Here is a 21,082-nt window from a genome sequence, read left to right on the forward strand (position 1 = left end):
AATGAGAAAAAATGAGGAAAGGGAAGAAAAACCTTATTCAAAGAAGAAGAACTATAAACATATCACGAGTCTGCGGTAGAAAATTCATAAGATATTTCTTTCCATTTATTTCTAAATGGTGATATTATTTATTTGCCCAGTTGTTTAAGGGAAGAGAGAAAACATGATTTCCCCAAAATATATTAAAAGCTTCACCCATTGCCCATGGGGAAGAGAAATTAGATATTTTAAAATAGGTTCATATGATCTCTTTATACTGAGTCTCATTTCCCAATTGTATTTTAAGTTCTAGTGGAAGAGAATTGAAAGAAATTAAAGGAATTGTGACTTTAGGGAAAAAATACGATTTTTAAAAAAGGGGAGGGGCCAAAAATATGAATCTCAGAACTAATATACACCCCTGACCCTGGTTAAGTGGGTAAAAATGTGGCAAAAATAACTAAATGATTGTAAATTAAAGATACAATCAAAGTAAGAGATGCGAAATGATTTAGTGGCAAAAATAGTTAGTTTGCGTTAAAAAGTCGAAAAAAATGGTTCCCTCTGGGGAAAGAAATTCAGGACAAAAATGCCAGGGGGGGGGGACAATTTTACTTCTAGTAAGAATATACTCTGCTGTAGAGACTGTGAGCGTAAAAATGGCAATGCCCGATTTACTCATGTTTCTCTGCAAAAGTGACTGACACATTTTTTGCTTACAATACAGTAAGTTTCCAGAAATACACTCTTTTCGAGTCAGAAAAACGAATCTTCCACATTACTGATCAGATACAAGTTTCAAGAATACGGTTGTAAATCAGGCATTGCTATCTTTTCCAGGGTGTGTGTGCGTATATTCAAGTGACCTTCATGAAACGAGGGTCATTAAAAATTCCGCTTACAGTTCCTTTAAAGACGACATTAAACTCTATTACCTGAGTTTAGGGAATGATGATATCCCTGGTTTCTTGAGAGGATGATTTATCAGGATTTTCGGGTTAATCAGCTCATCATTGATTGCCTTAACAAATTTATTTATTGTTTTTACGAAACAATTTGACCAGAGGCCGAATTTTAAAAAAATAATAAAATAAATTTATTTTTTTTGGAAAAAACAAATTTCGATTTTTTTAACCTGTAACACCCCCAGGCTAACCCATGAGTGTCCACAAAAAATGTCTGCCCAATCGGTCCAGCCGTTTGGCCGGCTATACGCAACATATATCTCAATGTCTTGTTTTTTATTATATAGATTATCTATATATCGAAGAAATACTGATTGTTTGATAATTTGAAAGGAAGACTACATTTGCGAAGATTTTTTTTTCGTTTCCTTTTTAAATAATATGATAATCTTATGAGGAAAAAAATGTAATAATGGAAATTCTTAAACGAGATGAAATAATCTTGATGTATTATTTAACGAAGGCCGAAGGTTCCATGGGCACATACCCAAGAAATTATATTAAAAAATAATTTTGGTGAAATCTGACTATTTCAAGTTGGAACAGTTCACATTATGAAAGGTTGCAAATAAGTTTTATGCTCTTGTTCTGACTAACACTGTTTTTTTATTTTTCTAAAGTTAAAATGTAAAAAAAAAACCTTTTAGAAGTAAAAATTGGTTCTTAATTTGAAATTAATGCATGTGGTGTGTTTGTTTTCTTAGTTTAGTTTGTTTGTTTACCAAATTCTAATGATTTTGCTCGTTTTTTAGGTTGACACTACATTTAGATACAGCATGTTAAATTTGCCCTGAGTTTTTTTAGATGGAGAGAAGGTATAGTAGTGGGTTGTCTTAATCTACTGAACAATATCGTGTCTTCATTTATAGAAGAAATCATTTTCTGGATATTAGATCCNTACGCAACATATGTATGAATGTCATGTTTTATTATATAGATTATCTATATCTCGAAGAAATACTGTTTGTTTGATAATTTGAAAGGAAGAAGACATTGATTTTTTTGCATTTCCCCCTCAAATAATATATTGTATAAGATAAGATGAGATAAGATAGGATCTAAACCTCTAATGTTATTCATGTTATTTATCTCAGTAAACTATTAATTTTAAATGTTTAAAAATTGCTTTTAATGTCTAACATTGAGTTGAAATAATTAAAACAAATAATGGGGTGGGGGGACTCAATGAACTGACCCGGAGAAATGAAAAGATACGGGACTGGGACACCGGGGTTAATATTGGTTTGGCAATTTTGAAAAGGCAATATTTTAAAACCTAAAAGCATAAATAAAAATCTGCCGAACGTAAACCAAGCTGTTAAATAAGTTTTTCTATGCAGCAATACTAGAAAAAATGTAAAAAAAATTCAGTTTCAAATGTCGTCTTCTGTTTAAGGAATTTAAACATAGATATTTTAACTTTCAATGCCCTTACTCATGTAAAGAATATGTAATAATTATCCGTTATATCATAATATTTTAAGTTCCAGACCTAAATACAGAAGTATTATCTAACGCCAGGTTGTTATTTAACGTGACACCGGATCCGGATCCAATAAAAACGGATCCGGATCTAGGTCTTTAATATTTCTTTAAACGAACTGTAAACGTTATTTCACGTGACCCTCCATTTAGCGAGGGGCTTGCCGATTTACAACGGTACCCTTTAAACCTTTATCTGATCAAGGATGAATTGAATAAGTTGAGTTGTTTATTTTCGAATGAGGCTTAGGATCCGGATCCGAAACTGTTGGATCCGCAATATTTTGTCTTTCTGGATCCAGATCCAGACCCTCAAAAATATACGGATCCACGGATCCGGATCCAAGGGGCAAAATTTCTATCAAAAACCTAATTCATAACTGTTAAATTTTCCTAATCTCGAAATGGCTCATCAAGTTCTAGAATAAAAAAAGGAAAATAGAAGAAAATAATTTGAAAATTCTTCTTTGTTCGAAAAATCAGTAAAACTTTAAGACCTGGATCAGGACCCTGGATTGTTGCAGGGCGGATCCAGGATCCGGATCCGGATCTGAATCAAAGTTGAAGTACTGTATCATCTGAAGGATAAGTTTAAAGGGACTGTAAGCGTAATTTTAAGTCACCCTCCTTGCAAAGATGGCAATATCCGATTTGCAACGGTAAACTTGAAACCTTGATATGATTAAAATGTGAAAGATATCGTCGTTTTTCTGACTTAAGTTTATTTCTGTGAGTTTCTCCATTGCTTCTTACAAACAAGGAATGTGTAAGTCACGTTCGCAGAGAAACCGCAAATGAAAATTAACATTTTAAAGACTGATATGTAATTTTCAGCCATAGCTTTCATGTGTACTGTTGTAAAAGGGGTATTGCCATCTTTGCATGGAGGGTCACTTAAAATTACTCTTACAGTCCCTTTAATGGTAATGAGGTTACCTGCAGATACTGAATCATATATGAGTGGTTTAGAGAAATCTAGAACTAGTTTACTTAAATTCAAATGTCCTGTTGTTCTTATTTTTTCTTTTTAATTCATCTGTTCATTTGATAATTCATTTAATCATTCTTTTAATCAATCATTTTTGCATTCATTTTTGCATTCATCCTTGCATTCATTTCTGTATTCATTTGTTCATTCATTTGTGCATTAATTTGTTCTTTATATGACTGTAACGATCTAGCCCGTCTCTCCTCCCTTAAACTTTCTGGCTAAACTGCCTCACACTCTAACTATCAGTCAATCCCGACTGTCATATGGCTAACTGCAATAAACTCTAACTGTGGTATGGCTAGACCGCCTCTAACTCTAATTATTAGCCTACCCAGGCTGATTCCGTCTGTACTTAACATAAGTCTTAACTAATTTATTTATAATCATGATTATATGGGCCGGAATGACTGGCCAGGTAACAAAACTGAAGATAGAACTATAATTCAAAATATGATAACACAGTAAGGTAGATAGATAGATACAGTTACTGCAGAATTCATTACATGACTTAGATCAATTGAGTCTCTTGATAAATGTCATCGCTGATTTCGAGCAGATATATGTTGAAAGGCTGAAAATGTCGTCTTTACTTTCCAAGTTTCGACTTTACATTCACTAGATTCCAATTGCTAATTAATATTAGCTATTTGTTATTTTAACCTAATCGCTATTTAATATAGCTTAAATATAATATAATCATATTTCCGTATATAAAAATTTGTGATATATAATATATTATCTGTAACAATATTGTTAAAACAAATAAACTAACGGAAAATAAAAATATTTAGTTTAAAAATTTGTTCATTCATTTGTTCAAACATTCATTCATTGATCTTTTCATCCTTTTGGGCATACATTTTTTCATACATTTGTTTATACATTTGTTCATTCATTTGTTCATTTGTTCATACATTTGTTCATTCATTTGTGCATCCTTTTGTTCATTCATTTGTGCATTCATTTGTTCATTAATATGTTTATTCATTTGTGCATTCACTTGTTAATTAATTTGTTCAATATCTATCCCTGACTAGTGACTACCTGTTGATTATTTTTTAATAAATATCATCCCTGACTACCTGTTGATTATTTTTTAATAAACATCCATCCCTGACTACCTGTTGATTATTTTTTAATAAATATCTATCCCTGACTACATGTTAATTATTTTTTAATAAATATCTTTCCCTGACTACCTGTTGATTATTTTTAATAAATATCTATCCCTGACTACTTGTTGATTATTTTTTTGTAAATATATGTCCCTAACTACCTTTGATTATTTTTTAATAAATATCATCCCTGACTACCTGTTAATTATTTTTTAATAAATATCTATCCCTGACTACCTGTTGATTATTTTTTAATAAATATCTATCCCTGACTACCTGTTGATTATACTTTGTATTCAAATTAAATGTCATAAATTGTTTTCATTTATTTACTATCGTAAATCATAATATACATATTATGTTATTTTAGTTGTTAAAATCTCAGTTTTATTTCAGGGGAAATTAGTTCCAAAACTAACACTTAGCCCATTTCCATCACTATCTTAAAATCCAAGCCGAGTTGAACAAAACTACACCATACATTTATTAAAAATGGCTGTTTTAGAAACAAGAAATGTCAACTTTAAACTAATAATAAGGTGTGAGAATTAGTTTTCGGTGAAATTGGTTTTCATTTTCGAATATATCCCTATTTTGTAACAATTTCTGGATTTCAGCTCATGTCGCGTTTTCGGAACATATCCTGGTTTTGAGACGGTTACTCGAATTCATATCATTGTCAATTTTCATGCATTTACGCACTTACGTAACAAAACAAGATTTTTTGAGAAGGTAAAATATAAAAAATATAAAACAAAGAAATACTGTTCCTTTTTAATTTAAAAATCATGAAAGCATCGAGAAATCAAAATATTGTAATGTCATTTTGTTCTTACAATATAGATTTAACTAGAAATCCGGGAAATTGTTTATTTAGAATTCGGGAAATTAAATCAAGTTTATTCATTTATTTTACAAATAAAATAGGGAAATAAGATTTTAAAAGAAATTTAGTAGTTTATAGATAGTTTTTACTTTCTGTGATTTATTTTGTAAGTTATGAAAGTGAGTCTTGTTCTGAATTGAGGATTATACTCAAAACGGGAAAGTGGGTTTTGTCTCGAAAACGGGACAATGATTCAAATTAAGGATATGTTCGAAAATGGAAAACCTGACATTGTCATGAAAACGATCAAGGGTTTTAATATAAAAAGAACTCCTTTTATAATTTTGTTTCCAGAAAATAGTTTTAAATTGGGAATTTTTGTCCTCGGTATGCTTAATAAAATGTTGGTTATAGATTAAATTATCGACTTTTACTCTGGATATGGGCTGGGATCCTAAAAACCCAGTCTTTCAAGTTGTGCCCATTTCTAACACTCAGTGGGCCTAGTGTTTGTTTTGGAACTAATGTCCCCTGTATTTGTGTTAATAATTTAATTTGTTGATCAGTTAGTAGTCTTTTAACTAGATCACAGTGTCTGTTTCACCACTAGATAGCTCAGTATTTGATTAGAGGGAGATCTGAGAACTCCTTACGAAACTGGGCTTCTAAAATTCTAAAAATCACTGAAAGTTCATGATGCTCGACACAGCTTAACTATGCTTGATTCACCTCCTCGCAAGAAAAAAGCTAGAATAGGTGCACACTGGCATCCTGGACTGACATTCTTTCTGAAACCTCTTGTAGAAGTGAATCAAGCAAAATAAGCTCGGTCGTTTTAAGGAATAAATGACGAAGAAATAAAGAAATAATTAACTTTTTAATAATTATTCAAATTTTAGGCAGGAAAAACTAAAAGCACACAAACTTATTCTCGCCACACAAAGTGATTTTTTTAAGGTAAAAAACGCGTTTTTCATATTTTTTTGTTAGTTATTTGGATCGCTTAAATCAGGGTTTCATCTTGGATCAATTTGAGTGCACATTGTACACCCATTACACCCAGATTTTTTGTACCCAAAAATAGGGTCAAAAATATAAAAAATGTGCCACAAAAAAAAACATTTCATTGCCTAAGTAAAAACCACAAATGATATCTTAACGCTTAAAATCTGTCAAAATGAATGAAATATGCCACTAAGAGTATATAAGTGCATAAAATATGCCACAAATTATGTCTTGCCACATGATATCTGCCACACTTTACATCACAGCTCAGAGAATATGCCATAAAAAGTATTTGAATGCATACATCTGCCACTAAAATTATCTATAAGCTTAAAATCTGCCACAAAATAGTGCTAATGTATAGCAAATGCCACAAGCTATACCGAGACATATAAAATCTGCCACAAACAGTAATTAAAAGGAAAAAAGTGCCACAAACTATGTTTTAGTCATACAAAATGTGCAACAAACAGTATTTAAATGCATGAAATCTGCCATAAAAAGTAATTAAAAGTATAAAATATGCCACAGATTATGTCTTGCCACATATAATCTGCCACACATGCCATGAAAGCTCCGAAAATTTGCCACAATCATAATAAAATCTGCCACAAAAATTATCAATAAGCTGAAAATTTGCCTCAAAATAATGCCAACACATAATATATGTCACAAGTTATACCAAGACAGATACCACATATACAAACAGTAATTAAAAGAATAAAATATGCCAAACAAAACAAAGCTCAGAAAATATGCCACAAAAATTTAGCATAAATAATAGCCCCAAATGTCACCAACAGTAATACGCCGCAGCAAACTTCGAAGAAGTTTGCGTGGGCTCCAGAAACCTATAAAATAGACCTGTTTTTAAGTTACGGATTTAAAAAAAAAAATATGATTCTGTAAGGGAGGGAGAAAAAGATGAGTCTTACAACTACTACTCACCATTGTAAAGTTGGGGTTCGCTGGAAACCTAAGCTCAGGAAATATTCCAGCAAAACTAACAAAAGGCAGAGCCACAAAAAAAAACACTTTTACCGACAAATTTAATTCACCTTCGAAGTTTGATAACAAAATTGTAAAAATTATAAAAAAAACTGCCACAAATCTAAAATCTGCCACAGAAGGGAAGCACTATACCCGCCACAAAATTCCTAGATGAAACCCTGGCTTAAATAATTATTTTCGTGGCAATTCGTAAGTTTTTAAAATTTGATTTGACAGAGATTTTTATCTAAAATTAGAATTTCCAAAAATGTTTGTTCCCATTAATTTGTTCTTATTTATTTCTAAAAAAATGTTTGTATCTATTGATTTTGTATTTATGATTGCGTATCCTATTTTTACTCTTAGTAAATGTAGTATGTAGTAACTTGATATATTTAATTGGACGGAACCGGATTTAATCGATTTGAATAATTCAGGGTTGTATATTCTCACTTGAAGTTTAATTTTATTCCCCCCACCCTGTCATTGTTGTCCCGAACTTCCTTCCCGTCGGGGATTTTTTTCTTTTTCTTCCTTGTTTTCTTTTTTTCTCCCTTTTTTCTTGAGTTTTCTTCCCTGGGCTGAAATCTCTCCCCCCCCCCTTGAGGAGGGAGGAAGTACGAATATACTCCCCTGGAATAATTAAAGGAACTATCTACGCATTTAAAGTGACCATCCATATGTAAATCCACAATCCTAATTTGAGCCGCGGCTCAAATATGGTTGGTTCCATTTAAAATTGTATTCAATGTTTCAAGATTAAACCGGCTCTCAATTGAAACCGGTTTTTGGCTGATTTGAGACTCGGCTCAAATTCATCAAATTCGGACTCTGGTTGCTTTTTACCCATGGTTGAAAAAGGTTAATTTTAGAAAGAAAAACAAGGTTATCTCCATCATTTGCCCAGAAAAAGGAGCATGTAAGGCTTAATGTGAAGGATCATTTGAATTTATAAAGAATGTCTCTTAAATATAATAAAATCCATCAAAGCTAATGTTCTCTCCCTTAATGGTTAAACAGATCACTTATTGGTCCATGGCCTAAAAAAAAAGATTTTATCATTATCAAATTAAATGAATGGATTAATTTTTCCGAGAAGAGAAGAAAGAGTTTTATCTCATTTGAATTGGGTTAATCCGCCTACTCATAAGTTCCGAACCAAACCCTTCAAAAGTTAAGCACTCCCTTTCATAAGAACATTTTTAGGGACTGTTTCGGAATGAGAAGAAAGATGAGGTTACAATAGATATCTGTTCATATTCTACACTTTCTACAATACTTAAATACTTTTATACAGGTTAATAGTTACTTATAGACAGGGACACTTATTCATATTCTACACTTTCTACAACACTTAAATACTTTTATACAGGTTAATAGTTACTTATAGACAGGGACACTAATTCATATTCTACACTTTCTACAATACTTAAATACTTTTATACAGGTTAATAGTTACTTATAGACAGGGACACTTATTGGTGTAAAGTAGACCTTTCCTTATTCTAAGTATTAATAAAATTTGGGGTCAGTATTACAACGGACCTTGTGGAACACCCTTGCGTGATGTTACTATTCTAGGTCAGGTTAGGGTAAAAGGCTCAGAGGTTCAAGGTTGCCAAAAAAATATGAATTATAAATTTATAATTTACCACTCTCCCCCGGGGAGGGGGGGGAGGTTTTTTTTGATGATTTGGGGGCGGAAAAATGAAAAATTGGATATCAAAGGGCAACTTTTTTCATTCTTTTGATACTTTTTATCAAAAAGTTCAGTTAAATATATATTACTTCTGGGGGAAAAATTATTTTTACTGCGGTTTGTTCACATTTTACTGTACTTTGATGCATTAGGAATCCTTGTTTTACATTTTTATTATTTACCGGATAGAAAAATACTTATTTCTGACTGTAACAAATATTCTATGGTATTCCGGATTAAATGACTAGCTAGAGAAGTTGTTTATCTAGGTATTGCTGCTTGAACCACTTTTTTAGTTCAGCTCGGTCATATTAGAAGTGAAATTTAATCATCTGGTACCTACCTCATTCTTTCTATTCATTAAATCCGAACTTAGGAAGTTCGGAGATTACGATAGAAAACGTGCAGGATATTCTGGTTGCAGCTAACTTCCTTCAAGTCAAGGTGAAATATTTATCTCAGAGATGCAGATTTATAAATGCGGGAATATTTATATCAGATATGGAGATTTATGAATGTGGGAATATTTATATCAGAGATGGAGATTTATGAATGCGGGAATATTTATCTCAGAGATGGGGACTTTTGAATGAGGGAATATTTATATCAGAGATGGAGATTTATGAATGCGGGAATATTTATCTCAGAGGTGGGGACTTTTGAATGAGGGAATATTTATATCAGAGATGGAGATTTATGAATGCGGGAATATTTATCTCAGAGATGGAGATTTATAAATGCGGGAATATTTATCTCTGAGATGGAGATTTATGAATGCGTGGATGATTATTTTAGCGATGGAGATTTATCAATGCCGGAATATTTATCTCAGAGAGGGAGATCTATAGATGTGTCATATTTATCTGAGAGATAGAGATTTATAAATGCCGGAATATTTATCTCAGAGAGGGAGATCTATAAATGTGGCCTTTTTTATCTTAGAGAGAGAGATTTATGAATGTGTGAATATTTATCTCAGAGATGAATATTTATGAATGCGGGAATCGATATCTTAACGGTTGAGATTTATAAATGTGGACATACTTATCTTAGAGATATGGACTTTTGAATTTGAGAACAATTATTTCGAGATGAATTTTTTAATTTTGGAGCATTTAATTTAAAAATTGAGATTTTTAAAGATGTTGGGTACTTTCCAAAAGGCATTTTTCCAGGCGTTAACTTCCCAAATATGCAATTACCTAAGTCGGTCCTTGCCACAGCGCTCGGCCCCTATTGCAGCCTGGGGCACATCGGAAGGCCTCATCCAACATTTGAGAAGTTGCCGCATGGGAAATTTTCCTTGGGAAAATACCTATAACACGTTTTGGGATATGGGAGCATTTTTATTCGAGACCAGCTGAAAGGCCTGGCGTTGCCAGTGAAAAAAATTTGAAAAAAAATATTTTGAATTTTCGAAATTTTTTGCCTATAACACCACCTGGCCACCCATGAGTGTCCACGAAAAATGTCAGCCCAATCGGTCAAATTTTATTAATTTGCATATTTGTTAAATTATCAGCAAAATATTGTTTTGGAATAAATAAAAAAGTACTTTTAGAATTAAGTCTAATTTTTTATTTTATTTTCATGCTTTAAGGTTTTGATAAGCATTATAAAAATGACAAATAATTTTGGTTTAGGAGTTGATAAGAAAATGTTCAGATTTTATGGCAAGAAATCTAGATCTAACAAACTGTGTTACAGTTCTCAGGTAATCAAAATCCTCACATATTTCACCTTAAAAAATAATAATAGAAATGTTTTTTTTTACGTGAGATTGTTTTTTATTAGTTTGTGTCTAATAACAATACTAAATGATTTTATCGTTTTATTTTGCATTAAACCAAAAATCAATATTTCTTGTGGTNTCGATATTCTCCATTTTAGCTATAAAAAAAAGGTTTCAAAATGTTTGAAGAAAATATTTTGATGAACTTTTTTCAGGTTGGGTGACCTGCTCAACAATGAATTCTTGCTACAGGTAGGCAAAAGTTGTTATCCGGATCCGGAAATAATGTCAATCCCCGGATTCGATTAATATCACTGTACATTTTAATATGCATTATGCAGTCTCCCGAAGAAATGTATTAGACTTATGCTTATTGAAGCTATGGAACAAATGCTAAGCACTAAGCAGTTCATGTTGTTGATCCAAGGCTGAGAGAAAGAAGTAAAAAATGGTCAGGGCAAAGGCTAGTTTTTAAAAGGTTCATAGCGGTGCCTCTTCTTCAGATTTCATTTCCTTATGATTCCTTATGCATGATNAGTAATCTTATTCAATTATTAGTTTCTATAGTCTCTCTTTAATCACAAAGATTTTCTGCAGATTTTCTGGAATTTTTATTAAAAAGACGACATTTGAAGAATTTGAAGAAATCTGCGAACAAATTCATAGAAAATAAGAAATTCAAAATGGGGATGAAAAAGGAAATAATTAATTCTAGCTTCTATTTATTGACAAATTTCTTTTAAGAAATATGTTCCTAAACATTTAATTAATTTACTGTAGAATATTTACTATATTTTTCTTCGTCATTATTTAATAATTAAAAAACTGATTCTGAAAACGTACCCACTCAAATTCATGATTTTGAACGTCGACTTTGCGCTCAAACTCAGTAATTATACATCGTGGAAGCGTTTTATATGTCTCAAATGAATCCGATAGAATGTGTCCACAACACTGCATACTCAGTTCAACTACCTTACATAGCCGGTCTATCCCTTTGAACGTGCATTGTTTATACATAAATAGGGGTACATATTTTTAGGAAATAATTTTGATGCTGAGGGGGAAAATGAAAATTGGACTTATAAAGGCAAGGTCTTTAATAAGAAATTTGCCCTAAAAAAAACAATTAATTTTCCACAATTGAGCGAATAAACATGTAGAAAAAGCTTCATACCTCATATTTTTAAGAGGTGGGGGATCGAAACCTTAAGAACCATTGAAAAACAATTTTCCACAAAAATTATACCAGAACTGAAAATTGCGAATTTGCTAATTACAATTTTGCAAATTTTCTGAGAATTCAATCTTTTTGAAATTTTAGATTTCGATAGAAACAATTTTTTTACACATTTTTGTTTTTCTGAACTTTTCATTTTGAAAGAAAAAAAGTTTCGCGGATTTTTTTAGGCCATTGAAGTACCAAAAAAATTTACAAATTTTTAAAAAATATTGAAAAATACCTTTCAGGAGAGTTGCACAAAAAAAGGTACAATTTTTCACCAGGCGCCGCAAATTAAACTCTTTTTTTTACTCACCCTGTACGTTAACAGTTTTTTTAAAGTAATGTTACCATTTAATGTTACCATTGAGCTCACACTGGTTACAGTAATATATTTCGCATTTATACTTAAACCATTTATCAATTTGGAACATTGTCCATGGATACGCTCGGTGGACAGGAGCACCGGCCCCAACTTCACTGAACGACGGGTTGTCATTTAATAATAATAATAATCATCAGTTGATGCTATTCGATACTTTTTCCTAATTCTTTTAAAACGTACACGTGAGTAATTTAATGATTTGTTACATTACTCTTTCTATATTTATATTAGAATAAAAAACATTAAAGGGACTGAAAACAATATTTTAATTGATCCGCCGTGCAAAGATGGCAATGCCCGACTTACAACGGTATCCTTAAAAGTTTTGTCTCATTAATTATGAATTAGAAATCAATCTTTTTTTATAAAATATTTATTTTGATTCGTGGTTTCTCTTGCGCATTTCTTGCTTTTAAGAAAGACTGGAGACAATATCAGGATGAAACACTTTTCGAGAAAAACGACGTTATCTTTAACATTTTTAATCAAAGTTCAATTTCAAGTGAATCATGCATTTTCATCTGTGCATGGAGGATCATTTGAAATTACGCTTACAGTCCCTTAAATTCAACATTATGTCCTTCTCAGAAAAAAAAACTATTTTAACAATTGTTCTTCCTAGGACACCTGGCCATTGTTTCGAGCGTTGAAGTTACCATTTATTGCTCATCATCTTGATTTGAAGTAAGTTTTTTATCCCTCCCCCCTCCCCTGTTCAACGCCCACTACCCCTTCTCTCTCTTTCTCTCAGTATGAAAAGATGTCAATCAACTTTTATTAATGGTTTATAGTTTTAATATTGATAAAGAATTTTATATTGTAGCGGACGTAAATCCCGGAAAGGTTATCTTAAAATCCGCATTTTTTTATTTCCAGAGTTACCCCCACCCCACCCCTTTGCTGGGGAGGGGGACTGATTATCTTATTGGGGGAAAAAAATATTTTCCAAAGGGGGTGGGGGGGAATGATTTTCCAGGAAAATATATTAAGTGATTCATTAAGTGATTGTTCAGGGATTTTGGTCTGCCGGAGCTTGCAAATTTTGATGATGATCCTACGGTTCATTCTTTAATCAGGTAGGTTGATAGCATCCTCTTTTCCCTTTCCTTCGTGGGAGGGAGTAATTTTAAAAAGAACGTACGTCTGAAGTTGGAATTATTGACCATAGCTGGGAACTCTTGTATTTTTGACATTGAGGACATTTGTTCTTTCAATTTTATAATTTTTGCTAGAATCTTACTTTTACCCTAGGAGCTCAAGAGTGCAGAAGGAAGACGACCTGAAGAGGAAGTTCTCCGTAGACCCGTTTTCTAAACATAATTCCAAGCTTAGAGCTTACAGTATCAAGGTAAGACATTTTGTGGAAACTCACATAACCTTAGAGAAGGTTTTGGGGTGGTCGTAATTGAAAAATTATGTCTGTAAAAAATCATAACATTCGTTTGAGATCAACTCCTGTTGTTCTCCAACTTGTTTTTAAAATTAATTAATGTTTGTTGTTTATATTGAATTGTGAAAATTATTTTGTTTTTTTAATGTTTTATTTTAAAGTTTACATTGTTTTATTAGCACGGAATTATAGATTGGTTATTAATACTATCATTGTTACTATTATTATTATTATTATTATCATTGTTATCATTGTTATTATTATGATTATCCATTTTGGTCCAGCCGTTTCGCCAGCTATAACGAGCAAATATATTAGAGCGAAGATATTGTTTTTTAGATTTTTCTTATTATTTTATTATTATTTGTATTTAGTATGTGATATGGTCTGACAGATTTGGTTGCGGACCCAACTGTAATTACAGGATATGTCTGTTAGTCTATATTATTTCTTCAAGTTTAATTCAGCAATGTCTAAGGTGGGTTGAAAGTGAACTGGTCCAACGGTTCAACAGATATTGCTGGGATAACATCCAAAACATCGGGGGCAGCTTTGGCGGAGGGTGCCTCTGCTCTGACAGCTCCGGCAGCGGAAGGATCAGCCGCTGCGGCAGATGATACAATAGCTGAGGCAGATAAAGAGTCGCCCTATAAAGTTTTCTCAGGTTTGAATATTTTTTAGAAAATAAGTATTGGTAAATTGATTTTAATTTAAACCGCAGGATTTGAATATAAGATTTATTGCCTGATTTATTGATTGATTTTATTGATTGATTGATTGATTGATTGATTGATTGATTGATTGATTGATTAGTTAACCTGCGTGAAGGGGAGAATATACAAAAGGTGGGTCTCCGCTCTGGTTGGTTCATTGATAGGTATTCATTCATTTATCCTTTCATTCATTCATCTACTCATCTATTTGCAAACTTTAATATTCATCTATTCATATATTCATCTAATGATTTACTTATTTACGATACTATTTATTTATTCATTCATCTACTCATCTATTTATATACTTATTTACTCATCTACTTGGTAGTTGCTAACTTTAATGATAATCATCTCATTAATTCATCTATTGATTTTTTTGTTTTACTTTATTAATCTATTCATCTACTCATCTATTTATCTACTCATTTATTAATTTGTTTTACTAAATGTATATATTCATCTAATCATCTATTTATCTACTCATTTATTAATTTGTTTTACTAAATGTATATATTCATCTAATCATCTATTTATCTACTCATTTAGTAATTTATTTTACTAAATGAATAATTCATCCACTCATCTATTAATTTGTTTTACTAAATGAATATATTCATCCACTCATTTATTAATTTGTTTTACTAAATGTATATATTCATCCACTCATCTATTAATTTGTTTTACTAAATTTATATATTCATCCACTCATCTATTAATTTGTTTTACTAAATGTATATATTCCACTCATTTATTAATTTGTTTTACTAAATGTATATATACATCTACTCATCAATTAATTTGTTTTACTAAATGTATATATTCATCCACTCATTTATTAATTCGTTTTACTGAATGTATATATTCATCCACTCATCTATTAATTTGTTTTTCTAAATGTACATATTCATCTACTCATCTACTTGCAAAGTGTAATCTGCAATATGTGATTCACTCATATATTCATCTAATCATTTACTTATTTACTAAACTAATTATTTATTTATTTATCTATTCATTTATTTATTTCCTTGTTATCAGGATAAGGTTGACGACCAACAAGGGGGATGTTCACGGTCCCTTTGGTAATGACGATGGGGAGGCAAGGAAAACCCAAAGGTTGGATAGATCCATTCTTTCTTTTTTTTTCATTGGGTTAAAATTAATTTCATTGGTATTATTTTTTAATGTTCTTTTCATTGTTTATTGGATTAATTCAATAGTTCATTGTGTATTTCAGTCATTGACGTATTTTATTAAATGAACTATTCAGTTATAAATGTTCATAATCCAATTTTTCAAAACTAACTCATTAAAAAAAGTTAGACGACTTACTTTGTTTGAAAATATCTAGATCTACAGCTTAAATAACAAACACGTTATGGAATATTTAAATTTTTTTAAAACACTTTCGGGCCTTTTTACTGACCAAAAAAAAACTTTTTTATTTTTCAAAAAGTTCCCAATCTCAGAATTTAGAACTCACGAAGAAGCGATTTCGTAACAAGGTAAAAAATATATGACGTAATTATTTGTTTAGTTTACTGCGGCGGAACGTTGATCCTAAATATGTTTATCTGGACGGAATACGGGGATATGTTGTACAAGCAGAGGTCTGTACATAAACATAAGTACAGTTTAATCCATATCTTCGGAGAAATTAAACAAATTTATAAAATGTCGTCTTGATAATTTTTTCAATGGGTTTAATACTAATAGATCTAAATCTCAGTACTTGCTAAAATAAATAAATAGCCATGAAATATGCGGGAACAGTTTTTTAAGCTTAATATAATTTTTTAATTAAACTAAATATCTGCAGCATTCCATTATCAGAAAGTTAAGAAAACGACATTTTATAAATTTATTTCGATGTTTTCGTAGTTCTGGGTTAAACTTTACATAAATATACAATATAGTACATAAATTTACTATTAAGTACATAAAAATAAAAATCTTGTACGTAAACATTAAATTTAGTACATAACCGTACAATTTAGTAAATTTCTCCAATTTAGTACACTAACACACAAGTTAGTACACATACATATATATATACAATTTAATATATATAAACATAAAATAATTTAGTACATTTGCATACAATTTAGCCCATAAACATTACACTTGGAACATATTCAATTATTTGCTAGGTAGGCAGATTGTCATGATTTAACTTGAAATAAACCATTTTTTAGCTAACACTCCCATTAAACCGAATTTAAAAACGTTTAACATAATGTGCAGGGTAAACCTGCCCTGAACCGGATATCCTTCAAGTGGGCCTTCTTCCTGGATAGGAAAATATCTAAACATAGTTATTATAATTCGATTTTTATCAAGTAAGTTTTTTTATATAAAACATTTAAATAAAACTTTTGTAATTAGTTTTTTTTGTAAGTTTTATTAATGAAAAATCGAATAATTTTAACGAACAAGNGGATGATTCTTGAGATTCTACGGGCAACACCAGGCAGTGCACTGATAGTCTAAATGGACAATATAAGAAGCTCAATAGAAAAAAGCATCAGAAATTTATTGAAAAATATGGGAAACAAAGTAGAACTAAAAAAAAGAGTTTTTATCCTGAGACACCTATCACAATGCTTTAATTCCATATCTCAATCTCGATTTAGTAATTTTATCTTAAGTTTGATATGTGGGTATTGGGACGTCCCAAAAACTCTGATTGATTGATTGATTGATTGATTTGTGTTCAGGATATTGCCTTCCTTAGTACTCTACCGCCCTATTACTGACATGGAAAGTATGGCGTTTACCGATGACGAGGAATTCGCTTTTTCGAGTAAGTTTTTTATAATCTTAATTGGAATCGGAATCGAAATCTTAATCTTAATCATGACAATGATAACAATCACAGTCATAATTATAATGAAAGTAATCATTACGATGAAAATACTATTAATAATGATGATACTATTTTTAATGATAATACTATTAATAATGATGATACTATTGATAATAATGGTACTATTTTTAATGATGGTACTATTTTTAATGATGATACTATTGAAAATGATGATACTATCGATAATGATGATACCAATGATAATGATGATACTATTGATAATGAAAATACTATTAATAATGGTGATACTATTAATAATGATAATACTATTAATAATGATGATACTATTAATAATGATAATGCTATTAATAATGATGATACTATTGATAATGATGGTACTATTTTTAATGATGATACTATTGATAAGGATGATACTAATGATAATTATGATACTATTAATACAGATAATGATGATACTATTGATAATGATAATACTATTGATAATGATAATACTATTAATAATGATGATACTATTGATAATAATGGTACTATTTTTAATGATGGTACTATTTTTAATGATGATACTATTGAAAATGATGATACTATCGATAATGATGATACCAATGATAATGATGATACTATTGACACTGATAATACTAATGGTTTTGTAGATTCTGATTACGAGGTTGAAATGGAGGAGCCAGTTCTTCTACTCCCAAGAGAGGATCATGAAGAGGATCATTTTATGTATTGAGCAGTAATTAGGGATCATAGAACATATTATAGATCATGAATTAAGAACTAATTCTTGATCATGAGGGGACTAATGATCGATAAACAATATCCAACCAGAGTGCTAATGACATTTAACAATCAGTTTGCGTAAGATCGTATTTTCAGCTTCCTGATTTATTTAATGATCGTTATTTGAAACTGGAATCCACAACAAGTACAATTTGGTTGTCAACATTGTGATACAAAATTATATTATTTATATTAAATTAGTTTAGCGACAGATTTTTTTTTAAAGGTCTCTCAAGGCGTGTCTTCTGAAATAAGTTGTTTTCTGTAATTTAAAGAAAATGTAAACAAAATTTCACGTTTCAAGCTAATTTCTAAAGGGATAAAATTCATATATTTCTTTTGCAGATAGATAGATACAGTATATTCAATATTTATATTTCAGATAGATAACTTTATAAACCAATGGAACAGTTCAGTCCGCAGCCCCCCTAGAATTTGTAGCTGGAGCTTAATCAGGTAATTGTTTTAATCATTTAAGGAATTGTTGACATAATTTCAAGTGACCATACATGGTAGATTCACAACGGTACCCTTTAAATACTTGTCTGATTTTCAGTCTTTTTTTCAACATGACAAAAATTATTTAGATTCCAAAAATTGAATTCAATATCTCTGCCGTAGAAACATGCAAGCTACTTTTTATTAAGAAGTTATCACTTTTAGAGAGATATCTAAAGCTGTCAGATAAAAAAGTCAACTTTTAGAGAGATATCTAAAGCTGTCAGATAAAAAAGTCAACTTTTAGAGAGATATCTAAAGCTGTCAGATAAAAAAGTCAACTTTTAGAGAGATATCTAAAGCTGTCAGATAAAAAAGTCAACTTTTAGAGATATCTAAAGATGTCAGATAAAAAAGTCAACTTTTAGAGAGATATCTAAAGCTGTCAGATAAAAAAGTCAACTTTTAGAGAGATATCTAAAGCTGTCAGATAAAAAAGTCAACTTTTAGAGAGATATCTAAAGCTGTCAGATAAAAAAGTCAAAATTTGAAATATACAAGGTTTACACCATGAGGTTACAAAGATGAAAAAAATCATTGAGTTCCAGTTTGAATTCTGATTTCAGAAGAAAAAAAATTTCCTATATTAATTATGTTTAATTTTAGTGCTTTTGTCGGTGGAACCGGTTTAAGAGTACAGTGTGCTGCAGTACAATACAATACAAACCATCATGAAGAAATCTTTAGAAAAATTCAAGGTAGGTTGGTAATGAATTTGCATTTTAAAACACTCTTAATGTCAAATTAAAATAAATATTACGTGAGATTGAACTCTTAAATTTTTCAAACTAGAACTTCTCTAAAAGGAGAACAAAAAAGTTTTGAATTTCTAATATGTCACCGAAAAGATTTATTTTTACTATAACATGAGTAAAATCAAATCTAGAGGAGCTACTATTGGACCTTCTCTTTCTGTCTTGTGGAGTACTTGAACATTCTTTCACTCAATTTATCTTCATTTTCTATATTTATCTCTCATATTGATTTCTGAATTATAGTTCACGGGCACAAAAACTTGCCAAATGTTCACAATGACACAGAAAGTCCCATTTGGGATCAGAAATGGAATGATATGGACCACTGTTTTTCAGCATTTCCACCCCAATTTTGATGTTCGTCAAACCGTCCCTGGGTTCATGTAAGGATGTAATGCAAGGAAAGTTATTTCAGAAGTGTACACATCTTTTGTACTGCAGTATACTGTCTCTGGGCGGTAATGTAAACACAAGACGGATGTCAAAGTCTGACATGGGATCCATCTTTCGCATAAAACTCAATGAAATATTCTGGTCATAAGAAACTATTATGTGAATTATCAAAATTTAATGCTTTTAACCTCCTCGGATACTAAACGAACACGGATGCATCTATTCTTGTTTACAAATTCCTCCCAGAGAGAACTGGTTTCAATATGTACGCAGAGTATACGCGACTGCAATTAACTTTCCTTGCATTACACCCTTGGCCCGATCGGTTCAGCTGTTGTGACATTTATCAGTTACAAGCAAACAAACAGACAGACAAGAAAGTATACATTCAGATAGTTGATCGATACTTTTTTTGTAAATTAATTTTTATATTTATTTCAGGTTCGAATAGACCAAAATTTGAATCGAAGTGAAAAATCAATTGCTCTCCCACCTGATTTGCTTAAAATAGGTCATTTTTCTCTCATTAAGATTATTCCAATTATTAACACCAAAAAAGAATTAAATTTAAACTGCACAATTGATCTTTGTGTGTAATTAAATCTTTATAAGTATAATAATAAGTAGAACCAAAGCTGGGAACTTGTGTGCTGGATACTTATTATCCTGATCTCTTGATCTCGATATCCATTGTGGGAACTTCTGAGTTGGATACTCATTATCCTGATCTCTTGATCTCGATATCCATTGTGGGAACTTCTGAGTTGGATACTCATTATCCTGATCCCTTGATCTCGATATCCATTGTGGGAACTTCTGAGTTGGATACTCATTATCCTGATCTCTTGATCTCGATATCCATTGTGGTGAGTTGGATACTCATTATCCTGATCCCTTGATCTCGATATCCATTGTAGGAACTTTCTGAGTTGGATACTCAATATCCTAATCTCTTGATCTCGATATCCACTGTGGGAACTTTTAATTTGAGAATAAATGCTTAATCTCATAATTGCAGTTTTCCCTTCAGAGTATAATTACACTGCGGATATAAATTAAGATTAAATTAATCTGCAGATTAATAAATTGTATAAATCAAGCATTGATCTTGATATCCACAAGAGTTCCCAGCTCAAGTCTAAGATGCCAATCTCAACGTGATTTTGTTTTATACACAAAGTCCAAAATTTATTATTATTGTTCTTATTAAATTTCGTAATAATTCTACTGGGAAATGTAAACTGAGTTGAAAACTCTTGTATTGAATTTCGTCAATCCCGATTATTAAATCTCTGTATCCACTTTGGACACTTTTGGATATCCCTGCTG

General features: G+C 31.0%; 2 protein-coding genes and 1 long non-coding RNA gene across 3 annotated transcripts; all 3 read left to right on the top strand.

The window, feature by feature from the left end:
* Positions 1-6,257: 6,257 nt before the first annotated feature.
* Positions 6,258-11,108, top strand: LOC111717019 (kelch-like protein 22; the record flags this gene model as incomplete). The annotated part of the gene is given in 5 exon segments (XM_023492532.1): positions 6,258-6,315; positions 8,560-8,650; positions 9,429-9,496; positions 10,696-10,766; positions 11,000-11,108. Coding segments are annotated over 5 exon segments (382 nt in total), but the record flags the coding sequence as incomplete, so codon positions are not given.
* Positions 11,109-12,972: 1,864 nt separating this feature from the next.
* On the top strand, positions 12,973-14,215 carry LOC111717020 (uncharacterized). The gene is made up of 4 exons (XR_002768650.1): positions 12,973-13,075; positions 13,405-13,467; positions 13,643-13,739; positions 14,156-14,215. It is a non-coding gene; the product is annotated as an uncharacterized LOC111717020 (long non-coding RNA).
* Positions 14,216-17,210: 2,995 nt separating this feature from the next.
* On the top strand, positions 17,211-20,264 carry LOC111717021 (rho GTPase-activating protein 17; the record flags this gene model as incomplete). Its single annotated transcript, XM_023492534.1, is given in 4 exon segments — positions 17,211-17,300; positions 17,975-18,563; positions 19,212-19,303; positions 20,195-20,264. Coding segments are annotated over 2 exon segments (97 nt in total), but the record flags the coding sequence as incomplete, so codon positions are not given.
* Between the last annotated feature and the right edge of the window lie 818 nt (positions 20,265-21,082).

Source organism: Eurytemora carolleeae, unplaced genomic scaffold, assembly GCF_000591075.1.
Source record: "Eurytemora carolleeae unplaced genomic scaffold, Eaff_2.0 scaffold1991, whole genome shotgun sequence".
NCBI classification, from domain to species: Eukaryota; Metazoa; Arthropoda; class Copepoda; order Calanoida; family Temoridae; genus Eurytemora; species Eurytemora carolleeae.